The sequence below is a fragment of the Danaus plexippus genome, chromosome 12, assembly GCF_018135715.1.
Source record: "Danaus plexippus chromosome 12, MEX_DaPlex, whole genome shotgun sequence".
In the NCBI taxonomy this organism is placed as follows: domain Eukaryota; kingdom Metazoa; phylum Arthropoda; class Insecta; order Lepidoptera; family Nymphalidae; genus Danaus; species Danaus plexippus.
The window spans coordinates 4,455,926-4,475,687 of record NC_083545.1 but is presented as its reverse complement, the minus strand read 5'-3'; the positions used below and the strand labels follow the sequence as shown (position 1 = coordinate 4,475,687).

Here is a 19,762-nt window from a genome sequence, read left to right as displayed (position 1 = left end):
TTACATAACTACTTCATGTCAATATAATAAAACCGCAACGTTTTATGAGTTTGCTTCCAGCAAACGAGGTAATTTCTTGGCTTCCACAAATAGCTAAATTGTATAAGATTTATAAGGTGTAATATTTACTAATTACCTACAGAAACTTACATCATAATTACTTAAAGCGTTTCGACCAAAACATTATATATTATATTGTTTAATATAAACTGTAGTTTGGACATTTCTTATTTTGCATAAACTAAGTCTAAAATATTTCCAGTAAGTTTTGTATTCTTTGTAAATGCATGTTTTATATGTATACAAAACAAAGGATTTTATATATCATGTTTTGTTAATTACTTTTGCGTAAACATTATTAAAAAATATGTCATTAAAAGTAATAGTTGATGCTGATTTTTTTTTAATGCCTGATTACAAACACATCGCGTATATTTTTTCAAGGTTTTGATGTCCGTAAAGGCAATGTTTAGTATTTTACCTTCACATAACTTCCTGTGCAAGCGAAATGTTACCACGGAAAGTTATATTATGGAGGCGAAGGCAATAAGTGCATAGTTCAACTTAGTTCCAGTTGCAATGTGTATGAAACAAAAGTTGTGATTTTAATTAGTTGAGACGGACGTTTTGCTGGCTTTTGAGTAAAATTATGTGCAACAATTTGTAACAACAATTATAACTAATACTATTTTATTTTACATAATGATTGTACACTGCTTGACTGTCCGTTCTAATCGTTGATTGTTGAAATTAAGTTATAGGTGGTGAATATATAGTGTAATAATCTATATAATATTATACAGAACATAAAAATTAATACATCCTAAGTATAAAATTCTACTTACTAAATTCAAATCATTTAATTCTGTCCCTGGCTCCATCGATGTTTAACTTGATAACGTGACGCTTTTTAAGATTAACACAATATCTTTATAATTTATGAAATTTGTTATTATGATATATGATACATTTGTATAGCTGTCAAATTTCATTAAAAATCATACGAAAGATTTGCATTACGTACAAAAAAGTCTATACATCAATCACAAACCAGTTTTCCTTAACAAGATCTTTATCATCATCTACGCATCATCATCAACAAAGCTTTATTTAACTCAGCTCCACAATAATTCTTAATTTTCAATTTTTAATAAGACAAAAAGTTAAACTTAGGTTTAAATCTGTCCGTAAAACCTATGCATCTAGTAATGGTATAAGTGTTAAAATACATTTCACGGTTTTCTGTTAGCTGTGGGAAGTTTGTTTTGTCAGTTTCGAAGTTGTTACAGCCGGGTGAAGGCTAAATACGATTAATTAAATTCAGGCTTGGATTTGGAATTCTATTGAATCACAAAAAGAATATCGCTGAAAATAATATTTAATATTTATATATGGATACATTTAATAAATAAACAAACCTATATTAATCTGAAACATTCAAAACATAAACATATGCTTAACAATGTCGTCATTTGGACAGGTTTTAGCGATCCATATTGCATGTTGGGTATACAGCCAGCGTCCCTGCCAGCTTCGCCTCGTGCCTCTGAAGACGAAGGTCGCAAGCACGGTTTCCGACTCAGCTTCAAACGGCGTGACGGTCGCCAACAGCGAGACAGTCTCGGAAGGCTTCCGGCACGCTACATAAGAGCTACAAGCGTACGACCTCACACTCTGTCACCCAAATGGAATGAGTCTTTTAAATTGTAAGTAGTTTTAGTATAAAATTTTGTTTTCTTTCAATTATTTTAAAACAACTTTTATATAAAACAATAAATACTAATAAATTTCATTTGACATGAAATAGCCAGGACATAACATATAATTTTTTATATAAAATCAACACACAACTAAAATTTAAATACACATATGTAAATATTTATTTATTACATATAACATTGATCCCAAAGCAATTCTTATTTCTGCTTATTCCATATCACAAACCGCTGAAAGTGTGTTGTGGGAAAAAATTCAATTTTGTTATAAAATGTTTCGCAGCAAACAATCATGAATCCAGACTGAGAATTAATAATAATAACAGTTATAAATATGATCATAATTGCATAAAGATGTATATAAAAATGTAAAATGAGTAACGAAATAAGAAGTATCCAAAAGGCGGTAGTTACTAATAACAATGTCGGACAACGGCATTCGGCGGGAGGCAATAAATTAACAACACGAGAAACACAAGCTCATAATAATTACTTTAAATAAATATATATAACAAATGGGGTAGTGTATATATTACTAATAACTACTTTATAATACAATGACCTACATACATATGTGTCATGGCATATGGATGTATATCTAGATAAGACACTGTTGACTGACGTGTTAAGATATTAATTATAACGCATTTGAGAGGGTGGCGATAGAAATAAGTATAAGTAAAATAATTTTATAGGAAGCAAAAAAAATCAGGAAGCAAAATGCAATTCCCACACGTGTGAATATTACCTATTTATTCCCTCACGTGTGAATATTACCTATTTATTCCCTCACGTGTGAATATTACCTATTTATTCCCACACGTGTGAATATTACCTATAATTTATTGCCATTTTTAGATCGCAGAATGAGTTGGTTAGCAGAATTAGTACCGCTGTAAATAAAACGGTAACCATAAATTAATTAATTAATTTTATAGTACTCTATTAACATGAAAAGGAAATTTATTTCAGAATTCTATTTACGTGTTAATTACGAGTTTTTTTTTACTATAAAAACAAAATCTGCCGATGGTTTTTGCTCTTAGAGATAATGTTATTTAATACAAATTAATATTCTATCTAATGCCAGATTACAAAATCACAATATCTTATTGAATTAGTAGATATTTTATCGTCAGATTAAGTTACTCGGTGTAAAGGACAAGTCATTGTTTTGTTCATGAAAAATTTTCCTCTTACACATTCCATTTGATTATATACTTGTACGAAATAGATTGAGATAATTACTATGAACTAGCTGATAACTGGGAATTTGTTTTGTTATTTGTGTGATATTACCTATTATATCAGTTAGTGTGAATTTTATTACATCCAATAATATTTTTCGGAAATGAGCTCGAATTATTCGTGTGAATTTCAAATACAGGCTGGAACAAATGATACAGAGTTAAAATATAAAAAAAATTGGCTTAGTTATATTTTTTAAACATAGTTTAATAAAAATGAAATCGAAAAATAGAAAATAGTTTTCAAAACCTTTTATATTAATAAGAACTGTAGAGCAAATATTTATTGAAGTTAAGTAAGCTTCTGGATGCATACTGTAGTTAGAACCTCCAGTTGTTAAAGGCAGGCTTCACTTTTGAAGTACTGCCCTCCTAGATAAGTCGAACTCAGGGAACTCTCAAAGAACAATTTCAGTGGATGCTGTTATGAACAATGCTGTAATCTTCCTGCCACTATATTTTTTGTCAATTGTGAAAAAAATACATCAGTTTTTTTTTATTTTAACCATCTAGTGACATTGACGACATATCATCGGATGTTCTTCATTTGGACATCTGGGATCATGATGATGAGAGCTCCGTACTGGATGCTGTGTCTCGACTGAATGAAGTCCGCGGGGTGCGGGGACTTGGCCGGTTCTTCAAACAAGTTTGCCAAAGTGCACGTCAGGGCAGCCAAGATGACTTTCTTGGTAAGGTTATATTTTAAGAACGCTCTACTTAGCTACCATCCTCATTAATTAATGTTATTTTAATTGGAATGCCTAAAAAATATAATAATTAACTGAGATCATTGTAAACCCTGCCTTTGGCTGAGTATAATTATATATATGATAAAGAATAGATAAAATAATAAAAAAATATTATAAATCGATCTCTAAAATTTTATATCGTTTAAGTGTTATATGTTTTCATTTATAAAACTTACAGATTTTTACTTAAACAATAAATTAAATGTAATAATTATATCTTTCTAACTATTTAATAATTAATAACAAGACTTTTTGTATTTCTTCTTTTACCGTTTCTTTCATACCTTCCTGTATTAATTTGTTTGGGGCAGAGTTTCTCAAGTTGCATAAATTATAAGGAAAGCAGAGGTAGTAATTTAACCTGTCCAATTTTAAATATAAAGTAACAACAGAATTAAGGTATACAAAGTTTACCACACGTTTCGTATCGAAATGAGGGAAATAAAATTGTAGCTTTAAAAAAAACATTAAAGACAAAAAACGAATGTGTGTACGAAATTGTCGTTAAATTTAAATATCAACGTTTTTTGTTTTTTTCTGCAACAAGCAAGTAAATTTTATTACTTGAATTAAATTCGTAATAATATTAAATACATTTTAACATAAATATATGACAGTATGAATTGTATGTTGCGATTATTTTTAACAGTTACTTGTGTTCGTTATTTATTGCCAATACTTCGTTTGGAAAATTTTTAAATAATAATTTGTTATACAGGAGCAAAATCTAATTATGACTTTACATTAGGTTACTGTTGGTAAACTTTTGTTGTTATTAATTTCTTATGCAATGAACAACACAGAATTCACTATATGCTTACCAACATAAATGCGGCGTGTCACTGTATGTATGTATATACTCGTGTGTGCGAAGTTTCCTCATTCATGAGATCCTGACAAATTGAATAACTTGGCAGAAAATTTAAATTGGACACCTTTAATTAAATGTAACGATGTACGTAAGATGTTAAATGTCTTTAAATAAATTCATTCTGCCTTAATATTCGTATATTTCACACAGTTACTGCTACAAATGTTATTTTAATTAATACTAAAACATTAGTATTTATTTTTTTTTATATTTTTATATTATATTCTTGTATTAATATCCGAATGTCAGGTACTAGTTGTAGGTCCACGAAATATTTTATTATAAAAAAAACACGTTGTTACAAATACACACACAGTCTATATATATCTGTATGTGCGTGTGTGTATCTCTATGTGTGTGTGTGTGTGTGTGTCAATTTCAAAGTAATTTTAATAAAAATTGAATTTGACACAGGGTGTGTCAATATACCATTGAGGGAAATACCATCAACGGGAATAGAAGCTTGGTATAAGTTGGAGGCTCGGTCACAGCGCTCATCAGTACAGGGACGGATCAAACTAAGACTGTGGCTGTCAGCTCGGGAGGCTGGTAGACATGATGATGATAATTTTCAGCAGGTACACTTAGCTATAAACGTGATGATAATAATATGAAGTCTCATACCTAACTAATTAATTTAAAATTGAGGACATGGAAAATTGTTTTTACATATAGCACAAGTTATTGGAACATAACCTTATAACAATTTATCACTGAATTTATTCACTGAATAAACGATATAAATGATTTAATATAACTCAGTATTTCATTGCTTGTTATGCATTTTGTAATGAGAAACAGCTTCTCAGTTTATGAATTATTAATCGAATATTTTGCTTTAACAGACTTTGTTTGATTTTTAACGAAAAATAAACCGTGCAGAAATTTTTAGAGCTGCAATAAATTAAGTGTTGATGGTAATTATAGTGGACAGAGATTGTTGAACAAATTTCGTTTTAAAAAGTAATATATATTCAGAGTTCTTTAAATTAAAATAATATTTAACATTGAATCTATGCTTTAACATAAACAGCAAAGTAAAGACTCGAACTAATTTTAAATTCTTTTTATTTGCTATCTGCTACATGCGATTCCGTTTGCATAAAAACTTTGAATGAAAAAAACACTTAAGTACGTAATAGCACACAGACAGGAGCAAAAAAAAATCAATATCTCGAAAACTAACGAAAATAATGATTGACAGACCTTCTTATTGCGTGATTATATATAACCTACTTAAAATGTAAATGAACTAAATAAAACTGACAAAAACTGTCTAGGCTTTTTATAATAGTAAACAAATAATACAATAAACCTACTGATTTGTACCTACTGCAAAATTAAAAAAACCTAAGTGAACCTAGTCATACATACACATAAAAAAAAATACTTGTGTTAAACTAATCAAAATCATAACGCAAATTCGTTAGAGTACAATATATTAAAAAATAGCATGAGATCTACCCTCTTCCTGTTCTCCCACTCGCTTAATTTGGGTATCGGTAATCGGAATCGGCATGAAAGGTAGCCTATATCCTTTTCAAGACCCTTCTGGATGGGTGGGAGGCGCCCCACAGTACTTGAACATTGCAACATTAATTTGTTTTTCTCAAATAAAAGTAGCCTAAGTTACTCCATATTACATCAGCTACCTGCCAATAAAAGCCCCGTCAAAACATGTCCAGTCATTTCAGAGATTTGCCGGAAGAAATAGACTGAGAGACCGACAGAAATTGTAAAAAAGTTATTTTGGCATGTGTACCATATATTCATATCCATGTAGTAAAAAACGATTATTTCAATATAACAAACACACACTTAAATTTTATTTATATGTATAGATGTTATAAAGTATATATTTTCGGTCAACTCTTGATATACTTAAGAAAAAGTATAATATACATTTAGATGTTATATAAAAACGCTATTTTTTGTTTATTTACTATATAATAATGTTTAGGTATGATATATATATACATTTTTTTAATTTCATATATTTATGACACTTATCGAGTTATTTTGAGCTCAGGCTGGGTTCTTATTTAAAAATAAATATATAATTAAAAAAACTACTTATATAATTTAAATATATTCCGAATATAGTTTTTTATTACAAGATAACCCAAGTATGAAAATCTTTCATCAATTCCATTCTACTATTATTCGTATTCGATACAGATTGTCTATGCGAATAAACGAGCAAAATGTTTTAAGCACACTCAAAATCCCCGTTTTTATAAGCTTTAAAATAAATAAAGTTAAATTATAACAGATTGTTAAGATATATTAATTAAAATACAAAAAAAAATCGCATGTGTGCAACAACCACAACAAACCACAATAACTTTTGGTTATACAACTATAAATGATTCACATAAACTCCCTAGGAAGCAATAAAAAGCAGTTGTAAGTGTGGCAATTTAAAGAAATATGTTATTTTAAAAGCTTCTTTTATATTTATCGCTAATTCGTCGACTATGAACAATGAGAGGCATAAAAGTTTTATAGGTTTCCCTCTAAGAGCCATTAGTTCATACATTCATGACATAATGGAAGTTATGACGTTGTGTCGGCTATACACAGGCCATAGTACAGTCGCTCTGATGTCTATGGCTCAAATATTTAACCTATCTTACCTTTTATCTTAAAGGTATCCTCAAAAAGACGCTTCGTCTCACAATAGCTGATGGACTTCGAATGTGATTTTACTAAATTAATACCCCTTTAATGAAATAATAGAAAAGTTATATTTTAATTTGTATTTTTTTTAACATTATTACGCAAAACATATTTTGTTACAGACAATAATTAAATTACCTTGACTGACACGAGAGTTAAATAAACGAAAATGATATCTGTTTTATTTATATGGATGTCATATATTGTTGTGATTTATTTCGAATTGCATACTAGTTTGGTACAAACATGTAACGGTAATAAAATTAAACGTTGTGAAAGGCAAAATATTTTTCTTTCCAGAAACTTTATGATCGTTCATCTTGCTTTAATAAATTCTGTGTGGACGAAAATCGTCTGTTTCATCGCTAAGAATTAGTAGCTTTAATGTTATATATGTATAATATATTATAACTAATTAGAAATAAACTTTACTTTCGTAATAAATTTCTCTTTAGAAAGATGGTTATACAAAATTATTTCTTTATACTTTTTAATTCAAATGATAATGTATTATTTGATTGAACCTCTTTAACGTCACGTAATAAGCATGCCAACGGTAGAGTGGAGAGAAATTGCGATTACACGATAAATTCAATTCATTCCTGAGAGCTTCTTTCATTTTAAATGTGCTTACAAATCTTTTCTTTCGCGATTTATGAACATTTTTATTTTTATTCAAATATTATCGATAAAACGTTTTTAAAGTAATAAAATACGCGTAGTAATCCGAAAAATATTAGTTTCATTAAAATTATTACTCGCAAAAGTCTTATATGTCGGCCAAAAAAGCATCATACACATTTACCGCAAAAAGCAAAACTTTCGTAACCTCATTATATAATAATAATAGGTGAAAATTATAGATGCTCTAATAACGGCATGTCACAAGCGAATGGTCGATACCTTCTTGAACATCCAATTAGTAGTTCACTAACGGTACATTAAATTTTACATCAATGAAAAGTCAGCTTTGCAAACTTACATAATGAAGACCAAACTAAAGTGCAATCCACGACGACCCATTTGAGAGATAATTGTACCATACTATGCAAACCGATTATAATCGAGCTGTCAATACTACATACATAACTGTCAACCCCTTGTCTATGCATGACTAGATCATTGATTGCAGCGGGAATTAATAGCAGCAGGTGCTAGTGACATGCGAATATTGCTTACTGACGTGCATCCAATGTGTATTCATAGACTAATGGTTTTAAAGGAAAGAGTGGTTTGTGTGATGCTTTTACGGTTTTATTTTTAGTTTTTATTCCCCGTAAGCTCTATAATGATGTATGTGATGAATTGTGGAAATATTACATAAGCTTCGTTTTCAAGGTGCGTCAACACGAACGACTGTTCGGTGTGCTGCTGGCTCATGAAATAGAAACCGCCACGGCATCGATAGGTACTGAGGGTGAGCGCGGCGAGTGGGAGGGGGAGTTGTGCAGCGCTGCGCAAACTTTACTACACCAGCACGCTATCCAGGGTGACTTAAGCCCACTGCAAGCAACAATTGCCCGTTTCGCAGCTGTTTGCAGACTCAACAATGAAGTTCCTATTGACCCGAAGTGCGTTTTACATTGATTTTTAACACTATGTCCACTATAAAAGGAATATTCGTTTCTTAATAATAATGGTATATATGGCTGTAATTAACTATTCTATATGATTGTTTAAGAGTCTATTCATTATAACTTCTAACATTATCTTAAAGTAATAAGTTATTATGTTTGAACCTATTATACGTTATGCCAATATTGTTATGAGTTATGTTAAGAATACTATTTGAGAAGTAAAATAGAAATTTCTTGCTTAGGTACATCAATAAATTGCTGGTCGAATTAGAGCGGGCTTGGTGTGTAAGTGAAAGCATGAGTGGAGGCGGAAGTGGTGACTCTGGTTCAGCTGCTACTCATGACGAGGAGCGCTGGCTCGCTGACTGCTTCCGTCAATTTGTTGAGCGGGCTCTTCATCAACTTCGTCTGCACAGAGATCTGTACCCAGTACTGCATCACCACAGCATTAACAAGTATGGACCTACATTGATTTTATTCAATTACTTGTGGGATATTTTAAAGCCTTTACCATTAATGACGATAATTTAATTAAGGTTGGAGTTTCTTCTGCGCTGTCTTAACCAACTGGCTCAAATGAAAGCTTTCTGGCGTTGTTGTCCTTTCAATAAAGAAATCAGGTATGTTGTGTCCACACTTAAAGTAACAGCTGGATTTATTTACAAAGCTAGCTACAATGATGCTGTTAAGGATTAATCTTTAAGATAGTATATTTGTTCTCTATATAGAGGTGAAATAGTAAGCGCATTACGCAAGGGTACCGCTGAGTGGTATGAAGCCTTGTGCGCCCAAGATACTGACTCCGAACGAGGAGAAGATCTCGTCAACCTCATCACCCTAGTTCAGATAGATCTACAACAGGGACTAACTTATTACCACCCAATCTTTGAAACGTGAGTTCTTTAAGTATTACTTATACCAAATACAGATATCAGTACATAACCTTGCAGATCAGATGTCCATTTATTTTGTGATAAATTTTTAATTAATTAATTTTTATCTAGCGTTCATAGCGCTCAGATAAGATAACGCAAATAATACCACCGTTTACTTTTTGTAGTAAATTAAGTTGAATATACTATTATCATTGTATTATTATCATAAAATATCCTTATGAAACATATCCGAATTATTGCTACTAGTTCATGCTAAAAAGTCTAAACTGTTTTGTAAAACTCGTTATTGTAACGTTCCTCGTACCTCAGAACGGTACGTAGACTTAGATTTATAGGCCTATAAATAAGCCCTAATTTCCAAAGTTGTGCTTAGATAATAGTATTAACCTAGATATTGCTTAAGTAATATATTCATGGATATTCAGATATGGATTTACAAAGAAACGGTGACAAACAATTGTCTTCGATTTTCTAGTTTTTCCAGCGAGTTAAGAGAAATTCTGTGTTTGAGATTTCTGTTTCATCCAAATGTTGAATATTATTTAACATATTTTTCGTTTTAGGACCAACAACGTACCTTACTTCATAGTCGTTTTTACGCAAATCGACAAAATGGTAAGTATGTATGAATGAGTTTTTTTGTTATGAGTCCTTTATTGAGTTTACCTTTCTCATAAAAAAAAATGAATGAGTCTTATTTCCTTTGTACAAATAGGTATATAGAAAGAAATTAACTAATATTAATAATTACCATTGTATTTGTTTTGAACGCTTTAAACGTTTTCTTTACAAATAACAAAACCATGTATAAATATATGTACACATTTTATACAACCTTATCAAGATAATATATGTTGCTCTTGTATCTTTTCTTACTATGTCAAAGCTATTTACTAAATATGACTTTCTTCGTCATTTAGGGAGTGAGAAGAATGTAATAAAACAATTTTGCGATATTAACAGATTAAACAACACTTAAAACGTTACAAATTGATATACAATATACGAATGAAAACTTTTATAATGATGGAATATTAAACGTATATATTTTTTTTATATTTGTTAAATTATTTGTTAAACAAATTAACCTAATAATCTTATAATGCATCATTAAATTGTGTTATGACAATCCTTGTACCCATTTGTTAACACAATAATAACTCTCCCACAGTGAATCTCTAAAAACTTGATTAATGAATCAAGAAGATGAATTATCTTTTTAATATACAAATTCATAAAGGTTATAGCTTAATTATATTGCATACAATCACTCTTTAATCAAAGTGGCTCTCATCAAACAGAAAAATATCCTTAACAGCTATTTCTAAGATCTTCCTTTTTCTGCTTTCTTGTTCTAATATTATAGTGAAATAATCTACTCGTAAATTGTCCTAAACTCTACGAGTCGTTGCAAATAGTAGTACTAAATCAACTAATTTCTACACATTCTGCTACACTGTTCCCATGGCCTATATATATAGTCTGTATGTCTATAAATACCGTACGCTAGGTGTCGGAGGACGTGCGTCAATGCGTGCAGCACTGGGTGGCGGAGGGCTGGTGCGGGGTCGCGGAGGAAGAGGTGTACGACGACGATGGAAACGGCAGTAAGTATCAGTGACTAATAATAATAAGAACATTTACACCTGACCTACTATATCTTATAATTTTATTTTAATGAAAGATAATTTATTCTTTATATACACTATATATAGAGTTAAGTCTCAATGAGACTATATGTGTTCGAATAATGAAACAGATAAACTGAAACAGTGTCATGCTCACTCAAATAGAACAACAACAACAACAACAATATCAAAACGTTTGGATTAAAATAAAAGTGATTAAATTGCATGAAAATAAAACTAATGTTTTAGGATTTACAACGCGTTTTGATTATTTCAGCTACGTTCTTCCGATCCTGTAATAAGTTTTTTTTTATGTCAAATATATCGTATATTTAGGATAATAATGCATCATACAATAGTATCTTCAGCTTGTTACTATGATTTATCAATAACAGACCTTAAAAGTGTTTCTGGAGTAAAAGAGGTATCACTGGAATTTGTATAAAATTACACAATATTACACTCAGATAAGCGACCCCTGCGTGGCAGTTGAAAGGCTTAACTAGGAGATAGCGACTTTGAATAATAAATCAATCTGAAAGTCGAGGAAAACTCTTGTATCTTTTACTACTATGCAAGTATTGTCAAAGCTATTTACTAAATATGACTTTCTTCGTCATTTAGCGAGTGAGAAGAATGTAATAAAACAATTTTGCGATATTAACAGATTTAACAACACTTAAAACGTTACAACTTTGATATAGTCATTTATAAGATCATAACTCGGAAGCATTGCTTTAATAATCGATTGGCGAAACTTGACTCAGAAACAAACATTTTCTAAATAATTAACCTAGAATGAGCTCTAGGTGAACTCAATAGCAACTCTAACTCACACTTAATTTAAATATCGCAACCAAAACTCTACATACAACTCAAAATTAGCAAATACACATATTTTTGAAACACAAAAACTTAAGTTATAAGATCTAAACTAAAACTGTATTATAAAATACAATTATATAAATATAAAGGTTAACTTAAATATGACTACTAAATTTAAACGAAATAAATTGAACATCAGTAAACAGTTTGTGTTTCTCAATGTGACATTACAATTACATTGTGAAGACATCGAAAGGATTCTCAAATATCTCGTCACATTGACGAAATGCCAATCTCAGTATAAAAATATGGAGCACTTTGTAAAATTTTCACGAACGATGCACATTTAAATAAAAGGCTTTTACGTATTTTATTTGACGTGTCTTTCAGCAAATCATTTTCAAAGAAATAAGAATGTAAGCAATCGAAAATGCTTTGAAAGATTTTTTTTTATTTATAACAAAGCTCTTTCCTAATATCTTTTATCGCTCATGAAATATATAATGTTCAGTGCTTGTTATATGTCTTTTTGTATTATTAGAAGTTTAATTTATTAACAAACAAATGTAAGGAACGCTATCATACACACATATATACAATAATAATAATAAAAATGCTATAATTGATAAAAAGGCAAAGCTTATAATCTATTTAAATTTATATTTATTTTCAATAAACCTTATGTATATTTTGTAACTTCTAGTCTAATTTAAAAAAAATATATATATTGAATAATATTTTTTGTATCATTTTATAAGTACTACTGATGAAAACAGTGAACGTGTAATATCTAATATGGAAACAAGTAAATCTAATACGTTACGTTATGGCTGTTAATGTTTGACCACTTTGTGAAGAGGTCATGCGTTTAGCTGGTCATAATAAACGATGTTTATTCATTGACATGGTCACATGCTGTGTAATGACGATGTTAATACAATACGAAATACCAAGGATATATAGAATTACATGTCACAATGAGATTTCAATACAAGGCCATTAATATTTTAACTGATAATTACTATTTTACCCCCCATAAATTTTAAAAATATAAATAAAAAATACTTAATTGTTATTCATTTTGAGAAGGTTGTCTGTTGTTATATCTTCTTTCATTATTCACCTTTTATTTTATTTTTTTATTCGATATATGTTTGTCTTTTTTATATATATATCGTTTGAAATATTATATAACAACAAAAAACCTCTTTTCTTCTAATTCTCTTCGGATTTCGATTAGTTTTTTTTTTATTTACAACATTAAACTAACCCTTTTTAATAAACATATTGTTCTGTCAGTTTGCGTGGTGTCAGCTAAGACATTACCGTTCGAGGTGCTGGCGGCTGTTCGCGAGCTATGCGCTGCGGCGACCCCGTCTCCCGCCCTGCACGCTACCCACGACCCTCCGCTACAGCTTCTGGAAGCGTATCAGTAAGACAACAATTATAATATACTTATCTATATTAAAGCTATTAGATGAAGCTTTAGCTGTCAGTCAACTTTGAACTTTATTTAAACAATGATTCCAAATATATATATTTTTTTATCATAGATAAAACAAAATTGTTTTTCTAACTGAAGTGATAAATTTAAATTATATTCGACATTTACATTTTAGTTACATAATTCAGCGTATTGAAATATATTTTTTCTTAATTTTCAATTTAAATTTAGAAGCGATTGTATGTTACAGTATTGTTTTGTTATTTTGCAAATAAGTTATAACATATACTCTAAATACTAAATCAAGATAGAGAGAATTCATTGTTATTAGAATTTTCTGAATTTGCATTATAAATTTATAAAAGTGGTTTTATAGAAAAATTGCTAGTAAACAATTATTAGCTTAAATATTTTTATCGTAATCATCTGTTTATCGGATCAACAAGTTGATACAATTTCCCACACTATAAATTTTATTCTACTTCAGTATATACAACAGTAACTTTAGTACCCAACTTTTATTTTTTTTTTAATTTCTACTATTTTTACGTTTTTAAATAGGTAGAACTACCTATTTTACGTTTTACCTATTTTACGTTTCTAAAATAGGTAGAGCTGAACAGCTGAAAACATTCTAAATTGTATGTCAATGTCAGTTTCATAAAGAGTAGCTAATTTATTTACTATGTATGTTAAATGAAAGCTTAAGAGCGAATCTTAATTTCGCTTTATTTAAATTGCAAGTCCGATTGCTGGTAACTCTATTTAGATCTTTCAGTATATTAATTTTCTATAGAATAATGATGTTTTTTTTTATATAAAATATATTCTATTCTACCAATGACACATTTGTGTCACATAAAGAATATATTAAGCGTCACTTTTATAAATGATACTGGTTTATGAGAAAATAAAAAAATATATTACCAATTTGAATGAAAATAATCAAATGGAATAAAATTAATTTAATATATGTATGCAAAATTATTACAATTCTCTAGTGTTATTTGCTAGTGACGTCACTTTAGTGGCATCGCAGTGGCTTAAAATAAATTTAACTCTGGATGTTGACAGGATTTTAAACGATATCTCGCAACGAGATCTGGCTTAACATAATTTTCTTACAAATTTAAATCGTTGAATTTAGTTAGGATTCTAATAATCTAAAGTATTTATAGTCAAAGATATTGAACGTCATTAAATTTGAATTAAACAGTTTTTAATAAATAAAATACAGTTAAATACAAAAAAAATATATGTAGGTACATCTGAAAGAAGTCTTTTATTCTAAATAATGCTGAAGAACCGTGCACTGTATCTTCATATATTAGACATTTATTACATTTTTAACAAAGGCTCTTTGTAAGCTAAAAAGAAGGATGTCGTGTAAGAGACATTTAAGAGGATGTTCTGACAAAAGTATTTGAGATGGAAAATGAGTAGAATGAAGATATATACGTACATTGACATTTACAAGTTACACAGAACAAGTGAAATACTCACACAGCCTTATACTGTAAAGTATAATTTGTTAATCATATATGTTTGTGTGTATTTAATCAGTACACAAAAGAGCCTCCGTTCACAAACGCTGCACAGTACTTAATTTATATATTAAATAATTTAATTAAGTTCTAAATTGTTCTAAAATTCATGAAAATAATTATAAACATTTCTTGGATATGTTCCAATACCGTATTTGTATAAACAATTTAAGGAAACGATACACCAAAAGTTTTTAGTAAAATTCAACTATCCTAAGTTTTTTCACTTGCAGAAAGGCCTGTTTCGTATATTAAATGTAACAGACAGGTAGATGAACGATTTATTTGGAGATTCAAGCAGTAAATTTACAATATACATACATATCATCGTGTGTTAGTTTTGGCGTAACAAACAGATTTTATATTATGTATATGTATAAAATAACTATTATACACATAAGTATAATGTCTATATGTAGTACACATACCTTAATATAGAAACAAAGGTTATTTTATCACGTTGTGTTAGAAATTACTTCTCTAAGTTAAGTTGACGGGTCAAAGCTGAACAGTATTTTCTTTTAGAGTAATTTACTTGTAACAAATGACGACAAAGTAATTTGTGGGCCCCTTAGACGCTACACTTCATTAATCAAATTTCAAGTATTTCAAATCAAAACATTGCCCTGTGTTTCGTAATTTCAAAGTAAGTTTATTTTGAACAAGACTTAGCATGAAGAGAAAATACTTTCTGACATAAAATAGACCCATTTTAACTCACTAACTATAGACGCGAGTTACAAAATCCACCCTTATTTGGTAAACTTTCTTGCAATTCATTTCACGTACGCGAGGGCGAATTTGTGATGTTTCGCGGTAAAAGCCCGTTTTATTTCCTACGGCGGAAGTGTACATTATAAGGGAAATTGTAACTTTTTCTTACAAAAACGCCCAAATTACGTGTCCTACCTATAATCCAAGTGAAATATACGTAATATTTTTTTTTCAATTAATTAACTACTAATGTTAACGACTTACTTTTATTTAGCCGTGATTTCGCAACAACAACCAAGTTATTATGAGCCTAAATAAAATGTAATAACTTTTATATTATATACTGAAAATCTTTAAACGCTTTAATGTTTTGAATGCAGATTATCAATGGAATTAAAGGAATTTTGTTTTACAGTATACAGAGATTTATTCGTTACTATTAGGTTTAATCAGGGTAATGTATGGCATCCTTAGCCCAAGTCTGTAGTTTATGTGTCAACTTTGTATATTTCTCAAGCTTGATATGCAAGAAATAGTTTTATAAAAATATTCTCAAGACACAGGCAAAGGAATGCTGTATATCTACCAATATTTTTCTACTTCATATCTTTAAACAAAATAGAGAATGTTTCTAAGAAATAAAAAGTCAACGGTGTGCGATCTCAGATTTTGGGAGCGTTGAATCTGATGGAAGATCAATGTTTTCATTTTGTCAGATGGTTCGAGCCACTTATTGATCGATGGCTGGCTGTCACTAAAACCATGGCGTTACAACGTGTACGAGCAGCTGTTGAACTAGGTATGTTTTGTATTATACAAAAAGAAACGAAATAATATTCTATGTGCAAAAATTCATATTAAAAATACTTTAAGCTACGCCCCAGCATGTGATCTACGTAAATTCAAATCGCATAAATACGAACATATGTTATTTGCTTCCTACTAGAACCTTCTTAATATTGTATAAAATTATATACTATACAACTAGAATTCGCTTTTTTAATAATTTGTTTAAATTATACGTTTTGTAGCTACTCTTGTCTATTCGTCAGAACATCTGACTTATACAAAAAAATATATGTAATGAAATTCCGAATTGTAAGCGTAAAGCTCGCGATGTTGTATTTGTAACAATATTTATATTGATACGACAGCTGCTAACAAATTCAATTGATAAAAGATAAGGGAGTAAGACAATTTCGACGATGCAAATATAAAACGCGTACCCAAGAGACACGAGAAGTTAGCATAAACCGGAAAAATAGCTGAGACGATGAAATGAATTCAATGTGACATTACTTTATGATTGTTGTAAATAATTTAATTATGGTATGCTTTATGAGAAGCAACTAGCGTTCATTTACGTTAAACGTATGAAGAAGAATTTTACAAGGCTATGATTATACGCTCTCTAATTCGACGAGTAGAACAGTATATCGTTAGTGTAATGAAAGCTGAAATCTTTTATTACACTAATGATATGTAAACTAACATAATATATCTTACAATAAATCTAGCAAAAGGGCAAATAATTGTGAAGAAAAAGGCTAAGGTTCACACCCCAAGTCGGGGTACCATTTAGATAAGAATCAGATTCTAAACGCTGGCATAGCACGAATGCTTTTATTAGATCCAGTTGCTTGATTTTTGTTTTATATAATAGACCGTTTTGACACGAAAATTACTGTTACCCTTCATTTCTGTTACATTATACCCAAAATTATTAAACTGTGTATTATTAAACAAATCTAACACGCGATAACTTGAATAATCTTTTACCAAATTTCACGTTCTGTTTGTAGATCGCGCTGTAGATGGAGAGCACATTGTGAAACACAGTACATCATCAGTTGATACGGCTGCTTGGTAAGATGACAGAACAATGTTGCAAACACATCTGTAGCAAAAACTTTAGCTTGTATTAATCTGTCTAAAGACAGCTGTTATCCCCAATTTAAAATTGATCTTTAAAAATATGTTTAAAGTGAATCTCAACACTTCTATTTCATTGAGTTTGATTATTGAAAACCTAAAATATGCATAATTAACAATAAACATTTTCAGGTCACAACGATTACGTCCACTGTCCCTTCTCTTTAATTTTTCTCCTACCTTCAAAGTCAACTACAATAATCCCTTCAAAGAGATAAATTATCGTCGTTGAGTATTTTTTTACACATAAATATACATGATTGACTTATTTAATACACAAATCAATTAATTAATTAAAACAACATGTAACTATTAAATAAATTGTTCTATCAAGGAAAATAATAGTACTTTAATCGCCATTAGTGAGTGAAATTTAAAGAAGTCCTGTCTGGAGTTTGTATTTAAACAGTGCAGTTTTGGTTTTAATTAACTAAGTTCTTTACTGAGAGATAAAGACGTTGTTTAATGCCGCTAGATCCGACAAAACTCTTAAGTTGTTGAAAATTCTGGTCATTCTAAGCGTAAATTTGAAATTTATATCGAATTTATTGAAATAAAATGAAACCCATTTATAGAACAGGCATTTTGTTAAATGGAAATCATGTTTTATTTTCTTACAAATTATATCTCGTGTATAATTATAGATTACTTAATTATTGAGCGATCATTTAAAGAAGGTTTTTATAAGACAATGACTTAGACAAAGGAAATTTACCGTAGAATATAATTTAACTGTTACATTTTATTACTAGCTGTTCCAAAAAACGTAAAAGCAACGAACGACACCTGAAACCAATTTGTCTTTTATGTCGGAGCACTAACCCTTACATGTCTTTAAAGAGATTGTTATATTTTTAATTTTGTAAAAACATTTTCAATATTTATATACATACCTACGTTAATATAAATATTCATATCAATAATCTCTTTTATAGTAATTACAATCAAAGTCGCGTTAAAGTGTTTTTGATTCATTATAAGCAAATATTAGTATTCCTACTTATTACCATAATCCATATAAGACTATATATTCGTTGGTTATATGATCTTTATTACTTTCTAGCTTATTTTGTCCTTCGTGTTTATACTTTGAACGACATATATACAGCTACATTTTGAGACCAGCTCAGTGTATTTTATCTCATAATTTATGTTTGAAAGAAATTTTTAAGAAATTATCGTACTTTTTTATTGATAATTTCAATATCCGGTGTATATCCATACATAAAAGTTTATTAAATTGTAACAATACGAAAGTTTCTTTGCGATTTTTCATAAAAAAAAACACTTAATACAATATGTTCTAAATAGCTTGTATCACATGAGAATGGTATGGCGTGCTATCGGCGGGGCGGAAGAAGGAACGGTCGGGGGCACCGTACGACTTCTAGAGGCTGCCTGTGCTTCAGCTCTTCATTATGCTGATCTGGTGCACGGAGCGCTGGCTGATCAAGGCTATTATGAAAACCATGGTAAGCCACATTGGTATTTCTTATATTTACATGTTTGGAACTCAGAAAAAGCTCCTACTTTCCTGACGTTATTGTGTACTAAGATTGAATTTCTTATATTTTTCAATATTGCATTTAAATTTTTGGCCAGAGATAGAGGAATTATTGTGTCTACAAAAAAAGGATGGCGTGATAAACATCCTCATAGACAATTGCTGTTATAATTAATCTCTTCGCACACTTAGGCGAGACAACCTTAGTAACATCAGTTTGTGATAAAGCTAGTTTTTTCAGTTTATTGTAAAAGATTTTTACATATTTTTTTATGAATGTTACATGTTATAAGACATTTAAAGTAAAAGAAATTATGTGGAAGCATTCTATTAAAAATATTACTTAATTTAATTCTCATTTTTCTCATAACGTATTTATTTTATTTGAACACCATGTATCTAAAATGGCTTTATTTAAGAAACAACAACATCTA

General features: G+C 29.7%; 1 protein-coding gene across 1 annotated transcript in view; it reads left to right on the top strand.

Annotated features, from left to right (window-relative positions):
- LOC116772307 (BAI1-associated protein 3) overlaps positions 1 to 19,762 on the top strand; it is a 75,933-nt gene that overhangs the window by 48,938 nt on the left and 7,233 nt on the right. The window contains exons 6-18 of the mRNA XM_032664434.2: positions 1,481 to 1,706; positions 3,476 to 3,654; positions 5,000 to 5,163; positions 8,603 to 8,835; positions 9,084 to 9,296; positions 9,378 to 9,461; positions 9,570 to 9,734; positions 10,301 to 10,352; positions 11,248 to 11,344; positions 13,490 to 13,622; positions 16,609 to 16,691; positions 17,695 to 17,758; positions 19,136 to 19,296. Of these exons, the coding sequence (XP_032520325.2) occupies positions 1,481 to 1,706; positions 3,476 to 3,654; positions 5,000 to 5,163; positions 8,603 to 8,835; positions 9,084 to 9,296; positions 9,378 to 9,461; positions 9,570 to 9,734; positions 10,301 to 10,352; positions 11,248 to 11,344; positions 13,490 to 13,622; positions 16,609 to 16,691; positions 17,695 to 17,758; positions 19,136 to 19,296 (1,854 nt within the window). The remainder of the gene's footprint in view (positions 1 to 1,480; positions 1,707 to 3,475; positions 3,655 to 4,999; positions 5,164 to 8,602; positions 8,836 to 9,083; positions 9,297 to 9,377; positions 9,462 to 9,569; positions 9,735 to 10,300; positions 10,353 to 11,247; positions 11,345 to 13,489; positions 13,623 to 16,608; positions 16,692 to 17,694; positions 17,759 to 19,135; positions 19,297 to 19,762) is intronic.